At 46.7% G+C, this 22,460-nt stretch overlaps 1 protein-coding gene across 1 annotated transcript in view; it reads right to left on the reverse strand.

Moving 5' to 3' along the window:
- Window positions 1-21,611: 21,611 nt before the first annotated feature.
- BCAP31 (B cell receptor associated protein 31) overlaps window positions 21,612-22,460 on the reverse strand; it is a 46,181-nt gene continuing 45,332 nt past the window's right edge. The window contains exon 8 of the mRNA XM_053293492.1: window positions 21,612-22,264. Coding sequence (XP_053149467.1) covers window positions 22,226-22,264 — 39 coding nt within the window. The 3' untranslated portion in view covers window positions 21,612-22,225. The remainder of the gene's footprint in view (window positions 22,265-22,460) is intronic.

The following is a 22,460-nucleotide window of genomic DNA, read 5'->3' on the forward strand; positions in this document are numbered from 1 at the left end:
ATTTTTTAAAGATAAAATATTTTAAATTTCTATATATACATTATATATAAAAATATATATATTTAGCCAAATGCACGGGAGGGAGAATTCCCTCCCACCCAGTGGGTTAAAGTTTTGGTATCCGGAAGTCCTGAATTTTATCCCTAGCTCTCTGGGCTCTTAATGGGTTAGAGATTATCTCCAGCACAGTTAAGAGAAACAAGGAAGTAGATAGGGTGCTGGGAACCAGGACACCTTGGTTCGATCCACAGTGGTGAATAGGGGAGTTGCGTCCACCCAATTGTAGTGAGCCACTAGGGACTAATCTCAGCTCTCCCCACTCCACCCCCCTTGTGCCGAGGTGGTAAAAGTCCTGCCCCTGCCTCACTGTGGCGAGGCAGTACTCACTACAATGCCCTTCTTTGGGGAGGGGCTGGCTGGGGTTGCTGACCCAGTCCATGGTTTAGCCATGCCCTCCCACACCATTTTTAGGACTGCAGAAAGGTAGCCCTGTTGAACTCAGCAGCAGCAGCAGCTCTTCGACAGCCACCCTCACTGGCCTCATGTAGCCAGCCAATCACAGTATTACTGGAAGCCGTTTCCCACAGATTTTGGAAAGAAGTCACAAAGGCATTCTCTTGCTGAAGTCTGTAACATGGAAAGGATTTTTTTAAATAAAAAAAATAAAAATCTGTATCTACTTGCGTGTCAGACCCAAGTATGCAGAGCCAACCTCAGACTTACTAGAGTTGGACTTGTGTGTAGACAAGGCTAGAAACCTGCCCCATGTTACAGTTTGAGTTACAAGAATGCTTTTCAGGAAACTGTAAACATCACAGAGACAGACTGGAGTTTCATAGTATTACGAAGGCCCCTCAAATGGCTCCCCTTCAGGGTAGTGCTTTTGAGGCATTCTCACACTAGGGATGTGCACAAACCTCTTCAGCATTCTATTCTTAGAATGCCAAACAGGTTCAGAACCTCCAGGTTCAAACCAGTTTGAATGTGGGGGTGGGGATGGCTTTAAGGACAGGGGAGGGTACACTTAATCCCGCCACACACCCCACCCCACCTGCCACCACACTTCCCCCTCTGGCGCTCTGTGCATGAATAGTCTGGTGGGCAGCAGCATACGTCCTTGCCACCCCGTTGTTTCAGTGACCGGAATTGCCGTGCATGTGCACATCACGCACAGGCATGGCACTTCCGGTCAATGAAACAACAGAGTGGCAAGGAGTTACACTGCCACCCCACTGGACAGTTTATGCACAGAGCGCTGGGGGTGTGTGTAAGTGCAGGCTCCCCCGTCCTTAAAGCCACCCCCGCCCCACCAGCGGTTCAAAGGGAGCCTGTTCCATGCATATCTCTATCTCACACTTGTGCATAAGAGCGGGGCATTCTCAATCCTCACATTATCCCTTCCAAGTGTACAAATACCTTCTCTAAATGTCCTGCATTCTACATGCTCCCTCTACTTTCCAGCCCTCTCTGCCACCACCTCTTAATTCTCCTCTGGATTCAGAGCAGAGAACAAACCATGAGGTCATAGCCTCTAGCCTCTTCAGGCCTTGCATTTTTGGGACACACATCTAAACCCTAAGGTAGTTTTTAAAGTGTGCCGTCAAGTTGATTTCGACTCCTGGTGCCCAGAGAGCCCTGTGGTGGTTTTTTGGGTAGTTTTTAGTACACCTAAAATCAAAGTGTGAATGTGGCTGACAAACACACACATCATACAAGTACACTGGTCAAGGAGCTGAGATTGGCTGCAGCTCCCTGCTGACAATGCACATGGTGGCAGCCCCTGGTTTGCTCCTGTGTAATGTGTGGAATGACTCCAGGAGGGCTTCTGCATGGTGCTCATTTAAAAGATCTGGTATTTGCACATATCACACCAAGTACTGGCAGTTCAGATGCATTGGTACCTGGAACAGAGTACCAACCTTTTTGCCACCCAGAGGCAAAAGGGCTTTTGCCACCCTTTTTACCTTAAACAAAAAAGGGTGGCAGAATTTGAGGAGGTGCAAAATTTGCTGCTCCTCAGATTTGGCCGCCATAGGCAAATGCCTGTTCTGCCTCTCCATTAATCCACCACTGACCTGGAACAGCTGTAGAGAGGGCAAAGACACCTGGTTTCTCCAGGGATAATCTTCTTTCCACCCCTGCCTTTTGTGTGAAAGGCACTTAAGGAGCACTATGAATGCAACCATGTGACTGCATCCTAAGGAGCACATTTTAGAACTCACTGTGTGGGCTGCCTAATTAACCTGTGCCATGCAAGACGCCAGAATCCAGTTTGTGGAAGTGTTGAGTAATACGTTGTAGGATGGTTCACATGATTGGAAATAGGGTAGGAGACGTGTCCTACCCAAGTCTGGGAGCTGTGCATGTTCCCGGTTACCATTCATCTGTGAGTAAAAAGCAAGGGAGGAGAAAAAGGAAGTGATCACCTGCTAAGCAGCAGCTGATCAGAGGGCTTTTCTTCCTGCCTCGTTAAAGAACTGGGTACAGCTGCTGGGTAGGATGGTGCTCTCCGACCCAGCTGCTGCTTAGCAGATGATCACTTCCTCCCACTCCTACTTTGCTTTTTACTTACAGACAATTAGCAAATGGGAGCGTGCACAGCTCCCGAACTGTCTCCTACCCTATCGAGGATTGTGAAAACAGTGTGTGTTGTCTACCACTTGTGGAAATTGTCCCCTGGACTTGAAAAAACAAATGTGGAATTCTCACTTAAGGGAGCCGGAAAAAGAACCTAGGTGTCCTGCGTGCCCCTAGTCAAGATTACACCCAACCCCCTATAGTTCCCCATCAGAATCTTGCCAGTTTTCTGCTTGTACATCAAGTTGCTGGTGTCCCGCTACGCTTAACTGCCCGCCCCCCACAAAACAACCTTTGCTAAGCTTTTAATTTGCACATTTTCTAAGAGAGAAAGAGAGAGCATTATACATACAGACACACATATATCTATATATCTCAAACAGAACTTTAACTGTGCAGAAAGCTTCCCACTTGTATATTTTTTAAAGGAAGCACTTCTACAGGAAAGAGAAATGTCTACTTTTCTTAATATTTCTGCAAGTTGTTAAAAAAAGAGAGAGAGAAAAATCACAGAATTCTATTTTGTGGCAAAAGTTATACATATTCTGTCTATATTTGTTTCATAAGTATATATATATATATATATATGAGATTAAATACCATAACAAACCAACCTCATGATACAGGAGACTGGGGTGTTTGCAAATTGTAGGAGTTGGGAGGGAAAGGGCAGGGTTATGTCTGTACAGCAAGTAGCAATGGTGGAGGAAAAGTGGACAGGGTCATGTTGGGGTGTAAACTGTGTTCACACTAGCCAATAGCTGAATGATTTGTTCCATCCATGCACAGCATATATGTATTACTGTCCTCTGGCATATTCTCCTATCAGGGCTTTTAATGTGGAAACCGGTTTTTCCCCCACCCAAAAAACAGCCATAGAGCCCTTTCAGGCATGACAGATTCCCTGCACAGAAAGTGCCGTGTTAAAAAGCTGTATACCTTTGAATACTAGATGCTGGGGAGGGCTGTGGCCTTCATACCCTGCTTGTGAGCCTCTGACAAGCAGCTGACTGGCTTCTTTTAGAAGCCGAGTGCTGGAGCAACGGAACCTTTGGCCCGATCCAGCAGCACTCATTAAGTGGGGAGTAGCATGCAACTGGGGCGGCCCTTCCTTGAGGCAAGGTGGGGCAGTTGCCTCAAGCAGTAGGTTATTGGGGCACCAACAAGGTGGTAAGATGCCCTTCTGCCCGCCCCCAAGGGGGAAGTAGGGCAGGAGGGTGGACACAAGGGGGGGCAGTATTTGGCGCCCTGCCTCCAGCCCACCAAGATCTTGAGCCACCACTGATGCAAGCCACGTGCAGATCATGACATATAACAGTTGCACATGGGTTTCATTTTACTGCATTCACAGCAGCAACATACCCACCTGCAATTGTCAAGCAAGCTTAACATTCTGCACACAGGTTACATGCTATTTCCAAATTGTATACAAGATTTGTCACAGCAGAACTCTTTAATGTCATGTCCTTTTGCACCAGCAAAGGTCCTTTGGGCAAGCAGTTTGGACCACCTTCCGTTCTGGCCCTTGACCTTCTTCTCCACCATCTGTATCAGTTGTTTTTGTTTTGCTTTGAACTGAGGCTGGCAGCTGATTATGGAATTCTTAGTTGATTAATTGCCTGCCTTTTAACTGACTGGTTGATTAAATATATTTGCATAGTATACCAAAATCTCAATATAGGTGCCTTTTAGAGATGTTTCTTGAATTGCAAGCTAAAAACTGTGGCTCACTGTTAGAATGAAAGGCCATCTATAAAAAGTGTCTTTATCGTTTCCCATTATGGCATCAGAGCCAAAAGATGTGTGTGTTTGGTATTCTCAGACCTAGCAATTAAAATATATCCTCAGCAGCTAAAATTAAAGCTTTCAACCCATTTCTAACTTTAAAAAACTCTTTTAGAATCTGACCATGCTAATGTCTGCTCAAATTCAGCCACTGCCAGTAACAAAGATTGCTTTTCAACATTTTTTTTCTTTTATACACACACTGATGTAGTATTCTTACAAAGTCAACATTTCAGTATTTTTAAAGTGTTTGCATGCACACACACATACACGCTTACAATTTGAGCAATTTAGATATAGAGATAAATGTGTATAAAGCTGGTAGATTTTTTTAAAAAACTCAAATTTTCCACCTTCCAAATTAAAAGAATACCTCATCTCTCCCCCTGCAGCAATTGAGGGAAGAGGAAGCCCTCATGTAGGGTTAACTGGGTAAAAATTGCTAGGCTTTTGAAATACACTGTATGGAAACAATGCATTAAGAAACAAAGTTCTTGCTTACTAAGGGCCTCTGCTTTAGACACAGCCTTAGAGGTGGAACTTGGTTTTGGTTCTGAACTGGTTGAAGTCCAGGTTTGCCTTGGCTTATCAAGGGAATAATTTAGATTTATTTTCCCAAAATCTTCTCACCAAGATGCTTTGTCAGTCCTTTTCCGAAGTGTCTGTTGTATGCCCCATAGCACAGCCCTGCTAAGTGTAAAAACAGTTTGCTGGAGATTGCTTTGGATGTTATCCTTGTACCTGCCCTAACCCTGGGGAGTCATGCCTTTCCTGGGTCATTCTTTTTGCTGCAAATGGAAGGGCACAGGGTTTCTAGGGTAGGGCACTGAAGAGGAGACCAGCAGGAGGAAGCAGTCCTTGAACAGATTGGCTTGGACCTTGATGGAGAATAGCCAAGGGTGACTACAGCTCCATGCGATAGTGATTCCTTGGGCACTTTCCATCCAGTTTATGCTGCATGTTTGAAAGGAGAATCGGGGGGCAACCTCTTTTCCCAACTGGATGAGCAATGAGGCCGTAGGTTTGTATGACTCAGACTAGCATTTTTAGTCTAACTAACTTTGGGTTGGGTTGGCTTTTTTTCACCCACACAGAAACCCCCCAGGCTTTGCTAAACACACCCCTTTGCACCTGCTCTTGTCCTACCTCATCTCTTCCTTCTTACTACTCCCCTGTCCTCTTCTATGTGTCCTGACATGGCTCTGCGCCACCCCCAGACTGCAAACAACAACAACAAACCCTTTGATCAAGCAGATTGAAGTCCTAAGAGTTGTGACTGATGAAGGCCTGAAATGCAGCCAGATTTTGCTTGGTGGTTTTAAAGGCCATTCACCACTGGCACAGATTGCCAAAAGCAGGCCAGAAATTTTCCCTCTCTCTCTCTGACAAAAACAAATTACCTTCCCTAAGAGATAATAACTGTAACTGCCTTGCTCATATAATGACTGGAGAGGAATTCGCTGGGCTATGCCAACCAGCTCAGTGGTCTTTTGTTGTTGCTTTGGACCAAGACTGCAGTCTGTAGCCCACTGACCTCCCATCCTGAACTATGGCAGAGAGCACCATATTTATGCCTCTTCATAATTTTCCTTACTAAGTTGCAGTTCAAGCTGATATGGCCCAGAATCCAGTACTGTCCACTCTTGAATGACTGAGGAAAAGGGGGATGAAGTTATGGGGCATTTCACACAATCAAAAGTTGTGTTCTACCCAGGTTTGGGAGCTGTGTTTGCTCCCAATTTTTGGTTGTGTGGAAGCAAGGTAAGAGTAAAACCTGGGTAGGAGTGATTGTGTGGAGGCAAGGTGGGAAAAGCTTCCCAGGTTTTCCTCCTGCCTTGCTTCCACACAATCACTTCTACCCAGGTTTTACTCTTACCTTGCTTCCACACAACCAAAACTGGGAGCACACACAGCTCCCAAACCTGGGTAGAACACAGGTTTTTTAAATTGTATGAATGACCTCTATATCTTTTAGAGGGTGCATATTAACTCAAAATGTTTTGCTAACAAGCATTGTTTTAAGTCAGCCAGCATAGTATAGTGGTTAGAGTGTTGGAGTAGGACTGGGAAGAGCCAAGTTCAAATCCCCATTCAGCCATGAAACTCACTGGGTGACTCTGGACCAGTCATGTATCTCTCAGCCTAACCTACCTCACAAGGTTGTTGTGAGGATAAAAATAATCATGTGCACCACTCTGAGCTCCTCAGAGAAAGAGTGGGATAGAAATGTAAATTTTTAAAATAAATAAATAAGCCGGGTTCTCACACTTGGGTCCCCAGATGTTGCTTAACTACAACCATCCCATAATCTTCAGCAACAATGGCATTTGGCCTCTGGGGACCCCAATCTGAGAAGCACTGTTTTTAGGGTATAGAGTAACAGACTCTATAAACCTGTGAATTCCAACCAGTTCTACCATCAGCCATTTCCACACAAACGATGGGAATTATTTTTTCCCCACTGGCTTTGGGAAGCTTGGTAAGAGGGCTCCCTACTGAGCCACCTATGTGCCCATAGCCTTTATGTGGTGGCAGTGGCAACACAGCTCCCAGTCAGGAGAGTCGTTCCCATGTTGCCTCCACTCTCCCATTGACCTATGGAGGCCAATTTGCTAAGAGCCCCCTGAAACAGAGAACTGGCCCTGGCTAGGGATTTCCCAAACACCCGCTGCAGCTAGAAGGTGGTCTCAGCTCTGTGAAAGTGTCAAGTCTCTGCCCTCCCCCTTCCTGCAAAATGAAGGGCAAATGGCAACCGGCAGTCTCACCATTGCTCAGGGCCACGTTTCCATGGAAGGGAACTGGGAGAGCAGCTCCATCTTCTCACATGCACACTCGCTCACACGGGCATTGCCAGAGCCGTGGGAGCATCCAAACGCAGTCTTCCAGGGTTGCAGCTTTAAAGTCGTCAGTGTTGTCTCAATGCCAGTGTTGTCTCAAACCCTCTTCTTCAAGCTCTCACTCCTCCCAGCGCAGGTTATGTACTGTCTGTGATTTTTCTTGTGCTAACTTTGTCATGGAACATAGCAATAAAAGGAGCCACCCTGACCTTCCAGCTGACTGTGGCTTTGTTTACTGAGGATGGGTGGCTGGGGAGTGGGCAACTTCTGTTCCTAATGCACCAGATACTTTGTGGATGGTCAGTGGGAAGTTCAAACGGAGACTTGCAAATCAGTGCAATGGCTGGAGATATGACAACCTGCGGTTTGGTACGGTGATGATGTGTGTGTGTTTTTTAAGGTGTTGGACGAGGAGCTGTGTTGTGGCTAATGGGAGCAGATATTAAAGGGGTTGGGGAACAGAGGATGGTTGGTGCAGGGAACAAGATAGGAACATAGGAAGAAGCTGCTGTATACCGAGTTGGACCATTGGTCCATCTAGCTGAGTATTTTCTACACAGACTGGCAGCGGCTTCTCCAAGGTTGCAGGCAGGGATCTCTTTCAGCTCTATCTTGGAGATGCCAGGGAGGGAACTGGGAACCTTCTGCATACAATCATGCAGGTCCTCTTCCCAGAGCAGCCCCATCCCCTCATGGGGATATCTTACAGTGCTCACATGTAGTCTCCCATGCAAATGCAAACTAGGGTGAAGCAAAGGGGACACTTCATGCTTGCTACCACAAGACCAGCTCTCTTCCCCTTGAGGAGTCATACAGAAGGAAGAAGGGGCATAGCAAGGGGAGAGAGGGGGGGCCTGTGTTCACCCCTCTCTCCGGCAACACCTCAGAGTGAGGGAGAGCAATGAAGAAAATGGGGAGGGTGGAGCTCAGGGGCTTTCAGGAGCTGGGGTTCTTTGAACGCTTCTGCTCAATTATAGCTTCCTTCCCTCTGGAAGGAAGAGATGGCAAGGACACAGGGTTACCAACTCTCCAGGTTTGACCTGAAGTTCCATTCTCCTTCAGGATGAAGAGCCAAGAACAAAAGGAAGCTTTTCTCCTTAGGCCAGGGGTTCTCAAACTTGGGCCCTCAGGCATCGTTGGACTACAAGTCGCAAAGCCCAGTGGGATTAGGAACGATGGGCATTGTGCTCCAGCAACATATGAGGGCCCAAGTATGAGACTCCCCTCATCCAGGGGCATAGTTAGGGAAGTGGAGGGGGGTTTCCCCCTCTTTGATGGCCCCTCAGAGTGGGGGAGTTAATGGAGAAAGTAGGGTGAGGTGGAGCTGGGGCCCCTGGCTTCTTTGAACCTATCTGCTCAATTATAGCTACACTCCTGCCCTATCCACCTTCTCCCCTTTCTAATTTCCAAACCACTCCCTCCTTTCATGCCTGTTCCAGATACAGGCAGCGGAATGAGGGGCTAGACTGCACTTCAGATAGCGGAGATCCTCACTTTGGAAGGCTCCCATGTGTCGAAATACTACTCGCTGCGAGCAGGAAAGAAAAACAACAAAACACAGCAAGGATCAGACTGGGCTTGAGTCTTTCTCCCGGGTATATATTTTTACTTCTAGGTGGTTTAAAACAAACAAACAAACTAGGGGAAGCATCCAAAAGCAGCATCCCACACCAGCAGTTTGAAATACCATTCTATCACATCAGGATTCCACAGGTATAATAAATGGCTATATTGAAAACACATGGGAAAGAGGGAAATAGTTCTGCACTGGAGGCCAGCTAGGGGTACCTTGACATCTCTTCAAATTTTCACTCAGTGATGCTAGGTGCCTCAGTCAGCTTCACACATGTGGAATTAGGGGGCAATGACTTCTAGGTAGACTTAGGTCCCAGAACGTCTCACTTTAGAAAGCACTGTGGCTCCTTGCGGCGGTGGTTTGTCTGCCCCAGGGTGGGCCCCACAAAGCTACTCCCCGCCATATTATTTTCTACTGATTGCTTGAAGGGTCCTGGAGAACTATCTTTCCCCTTGGGTTACCTCTCTGCAGCCTTGGTCACAGACCTCTTGCCACAGCCATGAAGACTAGCACCTCCCACTCCCCAAAGAACACAGCCATTTCCCTGGGAAGAGGTTAGGGTGAACGCAAGAGCATTAAGGAACAGGACAGTATATTGCCAACTCACACATTCACTGGGAACTCATGCAAAAATCCCCAACAAAGGCAAGCTGGACATAGGATATGGTGAGAATAAGTTCTCAATGGATTGCGCCCATCTCTAGAGGTGTGGGAAGGTATCAAATTATGAATGCACATGCATCAGTTTGTGTATGTGAAAGGTGGTGCATTTCTTCCATATTATGCAAAAGAGTATCTTGTGGGGGGAGGGGGCAGAAAGGATGGATGGATGGGCCAGGAGGGCAAAGTCTAGCAGGATCTGCCAGGTTGTATGTGGAGCCATTGCAGAAGCTGGCAAAAAGGCACAGACATCACCAGTGCGGAATTTGGCAAGGACAGAGCCTGAGAAGCCTGGGGTGAATGGCAAACCCGCACTCTTCGTTGGGCCACATCACTGAAGCTTACTGGCTTTTTTAGATGGTGGTATTGGTTACTTGCCAGAACTTAGTTTTAATAGCCAGGCCAGCAACAGAATGGGTAGTTAGCCATTCTGGCAGGGGAGAGCAGAGAAGGGAGCCACAGAGTGGTGCGAAGATGAAGAAAACAAAGAGGTCAGAGCTTCCTCTTAGGCTTGGTTTCAGAACGAAGGCTGCTCTGGCCTCCCACTTGAACTTGATTCCCCACACCACCTCCATGGCTGGGAATCTTAAAGTCATCAAGCTTCATTCTGTTGCTTGTGCAGCCGGAGGGGAGGGGAGGGGAGGGGAGGGAGGCTTCTGGCCTGGAGCACAGCAAGCAGTCAATGCCCTGTCCTTGCTAGTGCCTCAGGTTCCCCTCTGCCAAGTCTGGCAGCTCAGATGCCACCGCCACAGCAGTTCCTCCAAGAAAACCAGGCCTGATGGAAAGGAAAGCTCAGGCAGAGCAAGTGAGAGGCTACAGGTTAGGTACTCACACCTGCCCAAACTCCACAGGGATGTATCACCACCACCACCACTTTTTTTTTTTTTGGCAGGGCTCCCTTGGCTTTAACAGCTCTGTGCAGGCAACAGTTCAACAGGTGAAACCACCCTTTTGTGCCTTCCAGTGAAGAAGAGCTACGACACCTGTTGCATTTTTGTCTGCCAAGGGAGAAAAAAACACAACCAAGTGCAAGTAAATGAAGATCGGAACACAGTGATGGGGAAGGTAACATTAGGTTGTAGACTAGTACTGGAAGTGGTTTAATAACATCAATTCAAGAACGTGTGTGCATGGGGAGGGTATTGCATGGGTAAGGGGAACATGGCTGGAAGTCAAGGAGGAGGAACAAGTTGCCATAGGGGTAATCCACAAGCTAAATTGCCCTGAATCTGGCTATGCAGTCTTTTACAGAAACAAAACTGCATCTTTTAAAAATAGGATATTTACAACCGTGGCTCATGGCTTATTGTCTAGCTCCTAGCTGTCATGGTGGAGCTAGGCACATTTTATGCGGTGTCAACACAGTTTTTTGCTGCGTGACATACGTTTCTGAGCAGTTGGGCAACTGGAGGTTTTTTTCCTATAGGAGCTTTTCTTAAAAAAAAAAAAAAAAAGCAAGAGAATATGAAGGTGAATACTCTTTGCTTTCAGCCTTCATATGAGTGGTATATTATGGGTCTAATTACTTGACTAGCCAAAGGCATTTATTGACTCTTATTGAATGTCAACAGTAAATCTAAAGATATACATAGCAGTACAAAACAAGAAAGAGGAAGTTATCCTTTCCCCGCTCCCGTTACCTTTGGGTTACTAAACATGCAGCGGCAGGGGCTGGATGGGGGCTGGTGTCAGCTTATGCAACAGGAAAAAAGCTTACCAGGAGCCTTGTCATGACTATAGCCGGAAGTTTTGATTTTGACATCACGGCAGGGCTGAATCAAGGGTTTCTGGCACTGCTGGAGGGACACCCAGTGATGGTCTCCCTTAACTGGGGAAGGGCAGAGGGGGACAGAGAGTGTAAAGCAAGGAGTGCTTTGGGAATTGCACTCTGCTCCAGCAGTCACTTGATTCTCCAATCTCCCCACTCCACCCTCCATTAGCCAGTTCCTGCCATGTGTGGAACACTCAAGGAAGAGGGAAGGCTTGATAAGAAGCTACCTTACGCAGAAGCAGAACGTCGCTCCACCTAACTCAACACGGTCTACACTGATGGAGCAACTCCCCAGCCTTTCAGACATAGCTCTTTCCCCGTCCTCAGTGGAAATGCCAGGGATTGAACCTGGGACTTTCTGCTTGCAAAGGATCTGATCCACAGTCCCATCCCAGGACACTGCTGAAGTGATGGATCTGCCTTATACAGAGTCAGCCCATGGGTTCCTCTAGCCCAGGGTTTCTCAACCTTGGGTCCTCAGATGTTATTGGACTTCAACTCCCATAATCCCCAACCAAAGGCCACTGGGGCTGGGGATTATGGGAGTTGAAGTGCAATAACATCTGGGGACCCAATGTTGAGGATCCCTGATCTTGCCTACTATCTTTCCGTGCCATTACCTGTTCCGACTTGTAACCATTATCCAAGGTCTTGAAGATAATGTTTGCTCAACGCTATCACTGGAGATTCTTTTAGCTGGCGGTGGTAAGGATTGAACCTGGAACGTTCTGCATGCGAAGCATGTACTTTCCCACTTGAACGATCGCCACTCCCTGGAAAGAGCTCTTGCTTTTCATGAAGCTTCTGGAAGTCCAGCCAAAGGTTAAGGCATTAACTCAGATCACTATAGATCTCTGGGCTCCAGCATTGGCCCCACTCACATTTGATCATGACATGTGGTAGGAATCTGTGGTCCTGCCTAGTCATAGTGCTGAATCACACAGCTCCCACTGATGGACTTTTGGTCTTCCTCAATTTTGTCTGCATTTGCCGTTACCATTTCTGGAAATGTGATGATGTGCATTCAATACAGCTGTGATTTCACTGTTTTTCAAGGGGGGGCCACTTTGGCAAAAAAACAAAACAAAAACCCCCATACCCCTCCAGTCTGAAAACCATTTCCCACTGTGCTGACCTCTACACCATACTGGATTCTGCTGGGAGGGCTCGTAAAAGAGATGAAGCCCTCTCTTAAGTGCTCTGGGGGAAAGCGCTGGGAAGAGCTACAGGGGCACACCTTCCAAGAAGGTGCAGGGGCTCAAGATGGCTCTTTTCCCATTACAGTGAGAATGATAGTCTCTGCAGGCTGCCAAGGGACTGTGCAGAGTATTCCGCTTTGGCTGAAGCTTCACCTTGGCCCAACAATTTAGTAGAGGGCCACACTTGAAGTTGATGGAGACAGCCACTGGCCCCAGGTCCTTACAATAAGAACTACCCTGCTGGATCAGGCTCAAAGCCCATCTAGTCCAGCCTCCTGTTCCACACTGCGGCCCACCAGATGCTGCTGGGAGCCTACAGGCAGGAGTTGAGGGCATGCCCGCTCTCCTGCTGTTACCCCCCCTGCAACTGGGACTCAGAGGCATCCTGCCTACACTGCACTACAGAATCTTAATCCTGCAACACAGAAGCCAGGCAAGTCCCTTCGCTGTTATTCAAGAATGGGGCTGTAGCTTAATGGCAGACAATCTGCTTTGCATGCAGAAGGTCCCTGGTTCAGTCCCTGGCATCTCCAGATAGGGTTGGGGAAGACTCCCAGCTGAAAACCTGGGGAGCTGCTGCCAGTCTGTGTAGACCATTATGAGCTAGATGGACCAACTCCATACATGCTCACTTCCTATATATTCTTCTCCCCACCTCCAAACCATTTTCTCATTCACACCTTGGCAGACTTTTATGAGCAAGGTGCATTAATTTACATTAACGTATCCAAGGGGTGGGGATCTTTGCATCCTGTGCTTTGTGAGTAAAGGAATGGATACTTCCAGCATATCACTGTCTTTGGGTAATATTAATATTAGTTTAGTGCATCAGCAGCACAGTCCCAGTTTCTACAGTTGCTCCAAAACTAGTTACTGTCCCCTTGGCTGTTTCTCACCATTTTACTTCTCTGCCCTTCATTTTATCTGATTCGCTGTGGCCACATGATGAAATGGCAGTGAAAGCCTTCTTACAAAGAACAGTTTGTAGCAGAGGCAAGAATATTAAAGAAGTTCATACCATTTCAAATGGAGATAAATCTCTCTCTCTCTCTCAATACCACCACATCCAATGAAGATTACCACCATAGGTTCCGGGCTGAGAAGGCAATATTTATTCACACCATGCATGATTAATTTATGGAACCACAAAATGTAGTAATGGCCACTAGGCCAGATTTTATTTTATTTTTAAGTGTGAGTGTGGGTGTGTGGATTAGACAAATTCAGAGGATAGATCTTTCAAGGGCTCTTTATTAACTACGATAGTGAAACAGACGCTCTGTGACTGGCTACTGCTGAAAACAGAGTACTGGGGCTGACAGGCCTGGGTCTTATCCAGCAGTTATTTTCTTTCTTTAACATTTACTGAGATATACTCTATGCTAGAAGAATCCAGTCAGGGACCAATATGTTTGTGGGCCTCACTTTGACCAAGTGGTTGTTACTTCTTGGAATTCTCACATTCTGAGAAGTTGTTTATAACATGAACAAGACGTTTCCAGTTGAAATGTCACACTGTTTATCACCCAGAATAGGAGTTTTCAGACATTCCCTTTTAGCACACTAATCAAATTTACCTCTGCCCCCTCAACCACAGTCTTGTTTCCCTGATCAAAATATCATCCCCCAAAACAGCTACTGGTGTTTTTCCTTCAACCACACAGGTACCTCTTTCCCCCCAGCAACAGTAGCTTGGAGTAGGACTAACACTTTGAGGGAAAGAATTAAAAAGCAGCTCTGCCCTAGCCCTAATCTAATCCAGCTCCCACAGAAGCCTTTAAGATTGGGGTGGGGTGTGGTGGGGACAGACAATGGAAGATCCCATAATGGATCTCCCATGTCATATCTGGTTTGGTCTTGAGAGAAGCAGTTTGACCCATCAGTCTAATAGAGGAGAAACTACCACCAAATCCAGAACCCTGCCTCTCTCATGGTTGGTCCTAGTGCATAATAAATCAGTTTTCTGGAACAATAAAAACCACAGTTGGCTTTACTAGAACCAACCTTGCTGCTTACAACCTAGGGTAATATTAAGGCCAACCAGAATGACCCAAGTGTAGCTGTGGGATTTTTTCCAACAGACCAAAATGGCATCCTACAAGTTCTAGAAACTATAGTCTATCTTCTTTCTACCTCTCTAGGATTGTGGGGCGGGTTGTGTGTGGCGAGGATGGAGATATACAGTATATCTTTTTCTCAGCACTTGCAGAGGAATGCTCAGCTTCTGATAATTAATCCATCATTTGTTAAGCAGTTACATTTTTTGGTCTAAAGGTTCAGGGACAAGACAGAGATATTTTGTGTTCAGTTTCCATTCATAAAGGAAACCCTCCCCCCCCCCAATGTCTTTAAATTAGACTGTTGAGGGCTGTGTTGCTCTACAGATCTGCAAAACTAATGGATGAGCACCCACTATGAACTAAAGGTGCAAAATTCTTCACCAAGTTAAGCTTAATTCAGCAGTTCATATAATTCTGCAGTCCATTTTTCAAGTTTAATGATGGAGTATGCAAATAGACAGGTATGATGAAGTATGCAAGTGGACAGGTAGTATTAAAATGTATAAAATGTACCCCCATTAACTCAAAAGATGCACCTTTCAAAGTGGTGATTATCTTCATCTTCAACAGGGGGAGAGCATCTGGGCCTATCCAGCCTCAGCACAGCATCCCTCCAGTGGCTGTTGCTGGTGTCTACTTTATGTGCATGTTTAGATGGTAAACCCTTTGGGGCCAGGGAACTATCTTCTTTGCCATTTATTTTTCCTATGCAAACTGCTTTGAGAACTTTTTGTCAAAAAGCAGGTAATAGATCACTTTGAGCCAACAGGCCCAAGCAGCAGACACACACGTGAATGTAGAGTTCTATAGGAAACTGCTGAGAAGGACGACACCTCCAGTGCTCTGTGTATGTCCTGCAAGATGGTACCAGGACTCACAAGGGCCACCTTGCTGAAGAGGGCTCCTTGATGTTGGGGAAAATGCAGCACTACACAGCAGTTAATATGTTGGGGGAAATGCTCAAGTTCTTGAGGATTGGTGTTGTTTTTTGGCCAGAGAGACCTCCTGCTTGAAAATTAGTGAAGATCACCAGTACAGATGTAATAAATAGGATGGAATTAAGCCAGTGCAAATATACTTACTGCGGACTGCTGTCGAGGGACAGACAGCACAGAGGCCCTGGCCTGCTCCATCTTTTGGCTGCTAAAGGCCGGGAGAGCTGCCAGCAGTCAGCAATGTGAAGCCGCTGACACAGGATAGGATGAAAACCACACCCTTTGTGTGCTGTAGCCCCAGTGCCAGGCACAAGCTGTTCCAATGGACAGGCGATACAATGAGCCAGAGCACTGCAAAGCAAACCTAGGCTAGGAAACTGGGCTCCTGGGAGCTGGGGTGTTGCGTTCCACCAACCTCCCATTTCTGGGAAGAAGGACAGAAGAGAACAAGGAGCCCGTTGGAACAGGGACGCAGGCTGGTTCTCTCACTGGCTTGCCATATGCCAGGTAGCAAAACATAAGCATCCTATGGAGGAATGGCTGTAAAAAGAGATGGCAAGAGCAGTTATGCAAGCAGAGGAACTCCAAAATGAGGATTATTAGGGGCCCGGGCCAGATCCCATCTGGGAGATAAACAGGACTAAGCAATTTGGGGGGGGGGGGAATTGCAAGCTAGGGCTCCAATCCAGTGTTTCGGAGTGGGGAGAGAGGGGAGGTTGAGGGAACAGCAAGCCCTGGAATTTTTATTTCCACCCCCAAAACGCATCCTTAAAGAAACCACACACATTTGTCACCAAGAGAGAGGAAAAATACACCCTGCAGTTACAAAGCAGGGAATGTCTCCCTCCTTCCAGGGCTCCCAGCCAGACTCGCCCTCAACAGGGAGAAAAAGAACAGGCCTGCAATTGAGAGCTCTTCTCACCACCCTGCCAGGAAGCCTGCCTGAGAAGAGTTTTAAATTTGTTAGTCCTGGCCACAGCCCTGCTTTCACCATGATAAATCACCTGGCAGGGCCTGGGAAAACAGATCCACCAATGCACAAACACCGGGCCAGGATGGGGAGAGAGACTCAAAACTTTCCACTTGAGCTGTAAGTTTTGGAAGACGGGGCAGCTACCCTACAGTGCTGCTCACATGGCCTCTCTTGGAAAAACAAGCAGCAAAGCTTTAACCATTCCGAGTTTCTCAGGAGAAGATCAGGCTTTTAGTTTATAAAGTTTCATTTATGGTAAATGTAACCTATATGATTTTTGTGTTTTGCTCGTTTGGATTGTAAACCACCCTGAGATTTTATATAGGGCTGTATAGAAATCAACTAAAGATGGCAGTCCCATGGGTCCTTGGTTGATTATTAGAGCAACAGGGGTAAAGGATGCACCCAACATTGCCGAAACCCTCCTGGGATGCAGGATGGCAGTGACTGAGGGGCGAGTCATATGTGATAGGGGACAGACATAAGACTAGTATGTAAGAGTGTTCAGTGGCTGCTCTTTAGCCCTTCTAAGTCCAACACACCCAAGAGGCTGCCTCCTCCCACATGACCCTTGATGCCTTGATCATACTGAGTGGCCAGAGTGCCATTAAGAAATAAGTCAGTCATCACTATCCTACCTACCCACCTCTTGTTCGGGCCAATTCACTGGTTCTACTCAATGAAGCAATGTTATCAACAGCTGACCAAGACACCAAGTAAGCATTTCAGATAACCTGCTGCTATCTCTTAGTAACATTGGCAAAGTTTTTTTAAAAAATTACTCTTATTACACAATACTTTGTGCAATTTCATCTTGAATATGATGGAGTTTCCATCACAGCTTTCAGAAAAAATGTAAAATCTTGGCTTTTTGCCCAGGCATTTATTTGATTCTCTGCTGCTGCTCTTTATAATCTTTATTGCTTTTATGCTTTTTGTTTTAAATTTTTTAATCAGATTTGTTTAATATCCCCCCCCACTTAATATTTTAATTGTGTCTTTTTTACCATCTTGTGTTAAATTTTTTTTGCTGTAAACAGCCTTGGGATTGCTTTAATGAAAGGCGGTATATAAATTTAACAATAAATAAATAAAATAAAATATATCCAAGAGGGAATTTTCAGAATTCTAGGATTCAGAATTCAGAAGGCTCCTTTTGTATTTTGCAGGGGAAGAACAATTTATTCAACCCCAGCACAGCATCCTTCCAGTGGCTGTTGGTGGTACCTACCTTGTGTTTCTTTTTCAGAATGTGAGTTCTTTGGGGACAGAGAACAATCTTTTTCTGTGCTACAGCACACAAAGGGTGTGGTTTTCATCCTTTGAATCTTTGTTGTTGAATATAATATTATTGTATTCAATACAAAGTTGAATAATGAATATAACACAACAATACCAAGAGCAGTGAACTCAGCTGCTGCCCCACAGAAACTAAGACCAAATATCTTTTGAAAGCATCGTCTGGCTAAGGATGAGAGGGGATTGGAGTTTTAATATTGGCTTATGCCATATTAAATAGATTTTACAGCCACCTAATGTCACAGCAGGAAATGACTTAATTAGCAAGCCAGATGTTGCCGGTTCGAATCCCCACTGTTATGTTTCCGGGACTATGGGAAACACCTATATCGGGCAGCAGTGAGATAGGGAGATGCTGAAAGGCACCATCATCTCATTCTGCGCAGGAAGCAATGGTAAACCCCTCCTGTATTCTACCAAAGACAACCACAGGGCTCTGTGGGCACCAGGAGTCGACACCGACTTGACAGCACACTTTACCTTTACACATTTAGGATCTTAGATCCATTGCCTACATCAGCAGCAAGAATAGCATGAGCTGAATGAATCTTGACCTACAGGATTGGTGCTGAGCAAATGCAGTCACTCCTCTTTGTGAGGAGAGTACAGCTGTGTATCCTCAGGAGGTGTCTGCTCCTGCCTCTTCTCAACTGGATGCATCCAAGAACAGTTTGCTCATGCTCATTCATCATCTGATGCCATAGCCTGCATGGGCAGAAGAGGCACTGCAGACCAAATGCCCTCAGTGGGAGTTTTTGCAGTGCCTCCCATTGCTTGAATATTTTTCTATAGAGGCAATTCAATTGTGAGTCATCACAAATGGCCACCAAGTGATGTGTCAGCACAAAATGTGTCCTCTGCCAACTGAACAAAGAAGCACCTTTTAAAAGTGGGGATTCTCTTTATTGAGCGGGGGAGAGCAACTATCCCCAGCACAGCATCCCTCCAGTGGCTGTTGCTGGTGTCTTATGCTTTTTTTTTTTTAGATTGAGAGGCCTTTGGGGACAGGGAGCCATTTTGTTTCTTTCTATTGTAAACCGCTTTGAGGACTTTTGTTGAAAAGCTATATTTAAGTATGCGTCGTATTTGTAAGCCACCACAGCAGCCTAATCAGCACCGTGTACAAGGATATGCACACACCTTGCAGATTGTCAACAGGGAACAGTTCTCCCCACAACCACTTTTAAACTTCCCTAAAACCACTTCTACAGCCACTTTAAAAGCCCCATTTTCTTCTCTTTCAAACCACTGCCTCTGAACCTGTTATGAGAATAAGTTTCCTCCAGCAAAAACTACCTTTGTTCCAACTTATCCCAATGTTTTTGGGACAGATATTTTCTTAACTTTGTGAACTCCCTATTATTTGAGAACCCTAGCTGCAGGACGAAGCCTACAGACTTGTTAACCAGTCCCATCCCATTCAGCTCTTCAAGCCCTCCATTGGCACAGCCACCAGTAAATGTGTTTAGCCCAAGCCAGGTTCCCTTCCCACTGTCACTAGTACCCCATCAGCATTTATTTCATTTATGGACTTTAGAAGCCCTCTTTCAACAACTATTTCCAAGATTCACAGATTTGCGTGTGTGTGTGTGTGTGCGTGTGCGTGCAGGGGTCACTTCAAGACTCCTGAAGCTTTCAGTCCCATTGCAGAAATTCCTGCATACCAGATCTCACTTCTACCCCACAGTCAATTTAGCTGCAATTCATGCTGCCGGATTATTGGTTTAGGAATTCATCACTAACCCCCAAGATATTCAGGATTTATTGAGAACTCTTGTACAGGAGATGGGGACTCCAACCCTACCCTTCTCGCTACTCACACAACAGTACCGTAAGCTACTTCAGCTGAGAAGAATGGCCAACCAACATGAGAATCAGGCTGCTCGGGATCCTTAACTTGAGGGTCAAGCTCTGGCATGGGTTCAGTGCAGTGGCAGGAGCTCCCCATCTGATCCAAGCACTTGAGGGAGGGGTGTTTAACCATCTCCCCACCCCACCCAGGAGTCCTCCCCTCTGCAAAAGGAGGCACACACTTCTGCACCTTGGGGAGGTCCTAGCACACAATTTAATTTTACATAAAGTTGATAGGGACTGAACCAGCTGTGACTAGCAAGGAAAGATCTGGGCTTCTGTAGACAGCTCACTGAAGACAGCGTGCAGCAGTGATGAGAAGCAAAGTAGCATTTATTTTTTTTAATGTGATCCAGAATATGACAGCCAGAATCTGAATACCTTTATATTTCTCTAGATCTGGGCTACTGTCTGCAATTCTGGTCACCCTATTCCAAGGAGAATAATGTAGAATTGGGAATGGTACAGCTAAAATGATTTGTGTGACAAGAAGAGGCAAAAGCATCTTGTGTTTTTCAGCTTAGGAAAAGTGAGACAAAGGTTTCTAAAATTATGAATAGTAGGCAGAAGGGTGATTTTTTTCCTCTCTCTATATTAGAAACTGGAGTCGCCCACTCAAGCTGATTGCAGTAATTTCACACAAAAGGCAGGTCAACCTGTGAGATGTCTTGCCAAAAGTGTGTGGCTGTCACCATATCCCTGGTGGTTTTTAAAAAAGGCAAGGCAGCTTTACAGAAGTCAGTGACTATCAGCAATAACGACGAAGAGGCATAGTCATAGCAAGATGCCTCCCAGTACCAGCTGAAGGGGACAAAAAAATGGGGGCAGGCTATTGCTGGGGAGAAGCCCACAAGCCAGGCATGAAGGTATATCTGAGGGGGCAGGCCTTCCCTGAGGCAGGGTGAGGCCGTTGCCCAAGGCATAGGCAGGAGGGAGGCAGGGGGTGGCAAGCACTGCCCCTTCCACCCCCAGGGCACACCCCACTCACAGGTGGAAGAGTCATATTGCCCACTCCAGGCAGCAAAGTGTCTTAGGCGACCCCTGACCCTTGATCTGCTCCGTGAAGGCTCTTCCGCCTCCCTGCCCCCTCCGCAGCCTTTTTCATTCTAGCTCTCCAAGAGCACTGGGAGAAGCAGAAGAAAGGGAGCAAATTCCCATCTGCTCGGACAATTTAGGAATGTCTCTTCCCCCAACCTGATAGTGGCAGCAACAGCCAACGGAGGGGTACACAAGCAGAACTTTGTCCCCTCTTTGGGGCAGCAGCAATGCTGAGAAGCCCACCCTCCGGCGCTTTCTCCTCCCCATGGTCTTGCTTGAGAGATGTGGGCCACTATGAGTTGTTCAGTGCTGCCCAAGTTGGGATTGCTCGATGCAGCACCAATTCTTGTATATGTTATGCACAAGAGGGCCGAGGATCTTTGTACCTCTGTGTAGACATGGCTTTTGCACACCCCTTGGAAAGCATCCTGTAGATGCCCATGAATGGAGAGGCCCTTCATTCTTGTGTGCACGGACACACACAGAGACAGAAGAATTCTGGGCTGGCTGGCAACTATATTTGCAGCTTTCCTCTCCATCAAGACATTTCCACTCCTTCAGCTAAATCCACGGGAAGCCACTGCCCCCTCCCTGGAAGCCTTTCCCAGCCCAGCCCTTCTCCCCATCCTCACTCATTCTCCACCAAACCTACTCTTCCCCCTTCCTTTTTCTGAGGGCTTACAGGCAACGGAGTCATTTTTCTGTGGGCAACCTTTGGCACCAAGCTAAGACGTTGCACACAGATGAAGCTTGTACTGGTCTTGGTTGAACTTGGGAGGGTGAAGTATAGTACAGAGGACTAAGACCAGAGCCTCAAGGATAACCAGGACAAGCCCCAGAAACTGAGCTAGGAGGACAAACCTGATGGCCCATTCCAGGGGGGCAGGAGAGCAGAAGCTCTTTTGGCCCTGGAGTCAGTGGGGGTGGTAGACTCTAGCCACTTAGACCAGGCCAAGAATCCCTTAATCTAGAAAACAGAGCGACAAGATCAAGCAGGGTGCAGAAGGCAGCCCGACACCACCACCCTATTTCAAATCAGCAGCCACAAACAGCAGTATTTGAGATTTAATGAGAAGCTTTGTACAGACACCTTGTCCTCAATATAAAAAAAAAAAGTACAGAGGGTGCTGACGCACAGCAAGCCTTCCCTCCACACTCTTCCACCCTTGCACAACCAAGAGGAGCACAGCAGCACACTGGAGGGGTGGGGGAGATGCCCCACTCATGCTCCTCTAAGCTGGGGCAGGGCAGGAGGCTAGGCAGCGCTGGGGGAAGGGAGGGCTGGGTATAAGCAGGTACTGCAGCATCCAGAGACAGCTTTCCCCACTGCACTACAAAACGTGTGAAGCCTTGGTACCCAGCCCTCACTCAGAAAGGCTCTCTCCCCCAACTTATCTTCCCCACCTTGATAAGGTCCCTCGGATGCACTTTGGTGCCGGTAAACTCAGCCAGTCTGTCAGGAAAAGGCAGAGGCATAAAGACAGTTAGCAGTCCACTCAAAAGCTATAACAAGGTTGCAAGAGGTGGGGATGATGGTGGATGAATGCACCACTAGGCTCCGAGAAGCTTAACTAAATTCCCCCGGGGGCAAAAAAACAAAACAAAACAAAGATGTACAGCAACCAGGGAACAGGCGGAAGACTGGCCAGAGCTGCTGATGTGTCTCATTCTTCTTTCTTGTCCTTTGGACCATCGCAAGTTGCCTGGCAGGGGAAGAGAGAGAGAGAGAGAGAGAGAGAGAGAGAGAGAGAGAGAGAGAGAGAGAGAGAGAAACACACAGTATCAGAATAAGAGATCACCTTTATTTTGCAAGCTTAACAGAGCATGCTTGAGTCCCTAACAAGTTTTGTGGTGAATACGAAGCTACAGCAAATGCACGTAGTTTATCCTGAGAGTTTG

The sequence above is a fragment of the Hemicordylus capensis genome, chromosome 2, assembly GCF_027244095.1.
Source record: "Hemicordylus capensis ecotype Gifberg chromosome 2, rHemCap1.1.pri, whole genome shotgun sequence".
Classification (NCBI taxonomy): Eukaryota; Metazoa; Chordata; class Lepidosauria; order Squamata; family Cordylidae; genus Hemicordylus; species Hemicordylus capensis.